The sequence below is a fragment of the Eretmochelys imbricata genome, chromosome 3, assembly GCF_965152235.1.
Source record: "Eretmochelys imbricata isolate rEreImb1 chromosome 3, rEreImb1.hap1, whole genome shotgun sequence".
NCBI lineage: Eukaryota > Metazoa > Chordata > Testudines > Cheloniidae > Eretmochelys > Eretmochelys imbricata.
In genome coordinates, this window is record NC_135574.1 from 84,343,265 (window position 1) to 84,348,843 (window position 5,579).

Consider the following 5,579-nt stretch of genomic DNA (forward strand, 5'->3'; position numbering starts at 1 on the left):
ACTACATGCAGGTGACCCAGGAACCTTTTCGTTTTTGCCTGCAGTGTCTACATAGGGAGTTACAGTGCGGTACTTTGGTGCGTCCTGCTCATCACACCTCTGTAGTCTGAACTGTGAGGCAGAATAGACATAGCCTTAGAGTGTGGGCCAAGTTCATTCCCCAAGTAAGCAGGTGCAATGTCGTTTGTCAGATTTCACCTGATTACACCAGGGCTGAATTTGGCCCTGTGTAATATACCAGCAATTCAAAAATAAAATGTGACTACTACAACTACTCATAAACATCCATTTGACAATGCAGTTTTATTTGTAAAGAAAAAAGATGTATCCTAAACACAGAAAACTAAAAATAAGTGGTATGGCAAATTGTATAGTTATATTTCTGTGGTATTTCTGTGCTTATGTAATCATATATAGCACAGTTACACAACAAGAAAAAAGATTCTTCAGTAGTACTGGTAAAATAATTACTGTATATAATATACACAGAGAGGAAAAAGCAAAACAAGTGCTTGAAAAAATTTGTAAAAGAAGAAGCAGAGCCAGAAAACCCCATGGGAAACCTTATGTATGAAAGAGAAAATGTATTTGGACAGATGAAAGTTCTGTATCCAATATATTAAATGGCACCTGGGTATCTGTTAAGTTTGCTTTTTGCTAGTAGCAGTAGTGGTGCGGTATGTATGCAGATAGAATCTGGACATAAATCTAAAAGATCAGTAAAGGGGAAACGTTAACCAGATGCTGGTAAATAAAGACACAATGTGATGAGGTAAGCTCAGCACTCATACACTTTAAGATGTAAATAAATGGGTTTTGAGATGTTTAAAAAGCTCTCTTACACCAGCTGGATGGAAATATCTGAAATGTCAGCATTGTGTAGTTCACCATCTGTGTATCCCCATTTTTTCTCTTTATTTTAAGGATTCCTTATGTTGGAGAGCGAAAAATGACTCTTCTGTAGTTCAAATGTGCTTGTGAAAAGGTGAAATGGGATTTTTTTTAAAGATTTGCTTTGTTCCAAATAATCATATGTAAAACAACAATTGGTAGCAACTTACAAATAGTCAGTAATAATACTTAGCACTTTTATGAACTACTTTTTATCATCAAAGCTTTTTACACGCATTATCTAATTAATACATAATTAAATAAAATTAATGAGACCATAATCACTGTGAAACAAACAGCTACACTTTATTTCCCCAGCTATTATCTTTTAATAGAGGGCACATATTGGATGCTACTGCTATTTGAATGGAAGACAGCAAAAAGTGAGCCTGAGAAACTATCCCCACCCGTCTTTCCAATGTAATTGACTTCAATCTATTGTGATCACATCATTTTGGGGTCAGCCTTAGGAAAAGCTGTGAGGATATCCACAGTGTTGAGCAGGTTGTCACCACTGGAATATTATTTCTTACTGGAAAAGGAAAGTAAAGAATGTTTATGGACTGCTAACCAAACAACGACTTCCTTTATTATTATTTAATATTCATATTGCTATTACCAGGCAAAATGATAGGTTGGACCCCATTGTGCTAGGTGGTGTACAAACACAAAACTTCCAATATCTTGCCTATAGAGAGAGTATGGATAGGGCTCCAAAGAGAAATCCATACAAAAAAAGAAGGAAAAGAAGAGCCAGAAATAAAGGAGAAACTGGATTTTTCTTCCCAAATAAACAGTAACGTGATATAGAATATGCTCTAGGTTTTATCTTCTAGCTAAATCTTATTTTTGTTTGGTAATAATCAACTTAAGAACTGTATCTATCAGACACCTGAGTTTAGGTCAGAAGAAATATTGTTTAATATTTGTCCTTTATCCAAGAATAATGAAAATTAATTGGATGCAAACAAAACACAAGTGAACATTGAAGATGGGAATCTCTTCTGCCTAAGGACTATTCATTAGTCTGTTACATAGGACTCTGAGTGGGGAGAATCATAATGGAGATGTAATTTTAACCACAGCATCTCTTTTTCACTTCAAAGAAAGTTTTCTATTCAAAGTATGCCTCTCTGGATTTCTCTTTAAGATATTATTTTGATAGTTCTTAGTTGAGTGTGTGTGGGTTGGCTGGTTGATTTTTTTTGTTTGTTTTTTTAATTCTTGAGAGAGCCAGTAATATATATGTAGTTTCATTTAATTTCATTATTATGTTGGTGAACGATGTTGAACCCTGTTTTTTTAGGTAGCAAGTGTTAGCTAGGGCTGTTAGACCCCTATTTACTGTGAAATATATAGTATTTGCATAAACAGTGCGCCCCTTTTCAAAGTCCTAAATACAGTCAGTGATCTAGACTTATTGTTTGTCTTACAAAATTATTTGTAAGGGAATCAATTTGAAACTGTGCTGACCATGAATGACCTGGAAAACTCCCTTGCTTTCTACAGCATGTTGCAGTAGAGTGCTCACTCTGTCAGTATAGCTACTTGCTTTATGGGGTGACAATTCACAGGGCAAAATCTGTTGTCAAGAAAGCACAAGTCTTTTCCTCGGTTCCTATTGGAGCTGGGCTTCAACTGCTTAAATATTCAGGAATGAAAATCACACTGAGACCTGCACAGTAAAGTGTCCCCTTGGGCAGTGTCCCTAGCCTCTGTTTTCCAGAAGCTGGGACTAGGTGAGGGACTGGACCACTTGCTGAGTACCTGTTCTTCTCATTTCCTCTGGGGCACCTGGTATTGGCCACTGTCAGCACCCAGGCTCCGGGGCTAGATGAACCCTTGGTCTGACCCAGTACAGCCGTTCTTATGTTCCTCCCCCCAACACGCACACACAAGACAATGGGCTAGCTTGCTCAGATGGCGCAAAGAGGGGAAGGAGAAATGGGCGCGGGGGAAGGGCGCCTTCTCTGCCTTCATCTTAGCCCCTGGAAGCGCCTCTTAGCATCTCTTACTCTATAGCTCCCTCCCCCCGCCCCCCAACGGGCAGCTGCGATGCAGTCTCTTCCACCTGGGGGTTCACCAGAAGTAGTGCTCTTTGCTTTACAGGAGGGGAGGAAGGGAGCCCCAGTTCTTGCCATCTCCTGCCCGCTAACTCCCTGTGCCTCTCCCACCTCCCTCCCTCCCCCTCAATGCCGCCCCCTCCGCCTGCCCTCCGTGCTGCTCCTGCTCTCCTCCCATCGGTGCTGCCCCTCCCTCAGTGCTGCCCCGTCCTTTCTATGCCGCTGTCTCTCCTCCTGCCGTCAGTGCTGCCCCTGCCCCCACTGCTCCTGCCAGTGCTCATGTCCCTCCTCTCCCGCGACTTCCCGCCCTGCTGCCTCCCCCTCCCCCGCGCGCTGCCGGCTCTGCCCTCCCCTGCTCGGCGGCTGCTGTGTCTCCCCCCTCCCCTCCGCGCTGGACCCGGGGCCACGTGCCGCCGCCGGAGTTCTGCCCCTGCCCTCGGTCTGCCATTGACGTCACATTCGGAACAAGCCGGCGGCCGCCCGCGCGCCCTCACACTCTCACACACACGGGAGGCGGCGGCGGCAGCAGCAGCAGCAGCAGCCCGCCTGCCCCTGCCCGCTCCGCCAGCTGCCTCCTGCTCCGGCTCCTGGCCGCCCCGGCTCCTGGCCGCCCCGGCCCCGCTCGGCAGCCGGCCCCGCCGCGCTCATGAGAAGCGCCTGCCAGCCCTGATCCCAAGTAAGGACCCGGTGCAACTGCCCTCCCCGGATCGCGGCTCTGCGGAGCCCGGCTCGGGGGCAGAGCCCGCTCCCGCGGCTCGTGCCGCAGCCCCGCAGCCTGCCCCGGGCTGTGCCCAGCCACCCCGCGCTTGGGCCAGGGCGGGCTGCAGGCACCAGCGTGCCAAGCAGGTGCGTGGGGCGCCCCTTCCACAGGGGCGGCGGGAGATCGGCGGCGGCGGGAGATCGGCGGCGGCTTCTGCCTTTTGCCCCTCAGAGCCGCGGCGGCCGTTTTTTTTCACAGCTTGGGGCGGCGAAAACTGTAGCGCCCGGGCCCTGCGCCTGGCCAAGCGCACCCCCGGCTGGGCTCAGCGCAGCGGCTGGCACGGGGACCGGCGGGTTCAGCACCACGGTCAGGGCTCTGAGCCGCTGCCTCGCGTCTTTCCTGCCTTCCCGCTGGTGGCGGGGGGTTGGCCTTTATTCTGCCACATCCCCCCACCCTTCCCTGGGCACGTTTCCTTCCCTCTCAGGCGTGACCCGCCCCGCCAGGCGCGGTCCTGTCCTCTCCCCGCGCCCCGGCAGTCTCGGGGGCAGGGGAAAGGAGCCTGGAGCTGCCCCCGCTGCTCACTTTGTGCTCATTTGCCTCCTCGCCTCTTCTGCTCGCAGGCGGCGCACCAGGCTTCGGCAGAGATGAATGAAAGCGGCTCGCTCAATGGCACCGGGGTCCCTTTAGCCCGCATGCAAGCCAGCCATGGCAACTCTTCCCTGGAGCTCTCCTCGCAGCTCCCCGTCTTTGCCATCAACCCCTGGGACGTTGTGCTCTGCATCTCCGGGACCATCATCGCCTGTGAAAATGCCATCGTGGTGGCCATTATATTCTACACTCCCACCCTGAGAACCCCTATGTTTGTGCTCATTGGGAGCCTGGCCACAGCGGACCTACTGGCTGGAGTTGGCTTAATCCTGAATTTTGTTTTTCAATATGTGATCCAGTCAGAGACCATTAGCCTTATTACCGTTGGATTCTTAGTTGCCTCCTTCACTGCTTCTGTGAGTAGCTTGTTAGCCATCACAGTTGATCGTTACCTTTCCCTGTACAATGCACTGACTTATTACTCAGAGAAGACGGTCCTCTGCATTCATATGATGCTGGTCGTTACCTGGGGGGTGTCCCTCTGCTTGGGACTACTACCTGTTCTAGGCTGGAATTGTCTAGATGACTATTCATCCTGCAGTATTGTCAGACCCTTGACCAAAAGTAACGTGACTTTGCTGTCTGCCTCTTTCTTTTTGGTTTTTATCATCATGCTTCATCTGTACATTAAAATCTGCAAAATAGTTTGCAGGCATGCACATCAGATAGCTCTCCAGCAACATTTTTTGACTGCATCTCACTATGTTGCTACTAAAAAAGGAGTCTCTACGCTTGCTATAATTATTGGGACCTTTGGAGCAAGCTGGTTACCATTTGCAATCTATTGTGTAGTTGGAGATCTTGACTACCCTTCTGTGTACACTTACGCCACACTTCTGCCTGCTACTTACAACTCCATGATCAATCCTATCATTTATGCCTACAGAAACCAAGAAATTCAGAGGGCGATGTGGGTTCTTTTTTGTGGCTGCTTTCAGTCTAAAGTGTCCTTTCGTTCAAGATCGCCCAGTGATGTCTAAGTGGCTTTTCTTTTTGTAGTGCTGCCTAAAGAGACAAGCTACTTAGTAAATTACAGTGCCTGTAATGAACTAGATCCATGTTGTGAAGTTGTTGAAAACATGCTTAAACCTTAGCACTTTATGTACATATATTTGTATTCTTTGGAATGTTCAGGTATGGAGCTTTCACGTCTGTAAAAAAACTGTGGTTGCACCCAGAATTGTACATCACATTTGTAAAATGAAGACATTCCAATACTGCTTAATTCTAGCACTTTATTTCTAGCTGCTGAAGTGCCAAACAGTGTTGCCACTTCC

The 5,579-nt window shown here is 47.8% G+C and overlaps 1 protein-coding gene across 1 annotated transcript; it reads left to right on the forward strand.

Moving 5' to 3' along the window:
* The first annotated feature begins 4,298 nt into the window (after positions 1–4,298).
* On the forward strand, positions 4,299–5,282 carry GPR6 (G protein-coupled receptor 6). Its single transcript, XM_077811701.1, has one exon. It carries the CDS (start codon positions 4,299–4,301, stop codon positions 5,280–5,282), a length of 984 nt encoding a protein of 327 aa, XP_077667827.1.
* Positions 5,283–5,579: the final 297 nt, after the last annotated feature.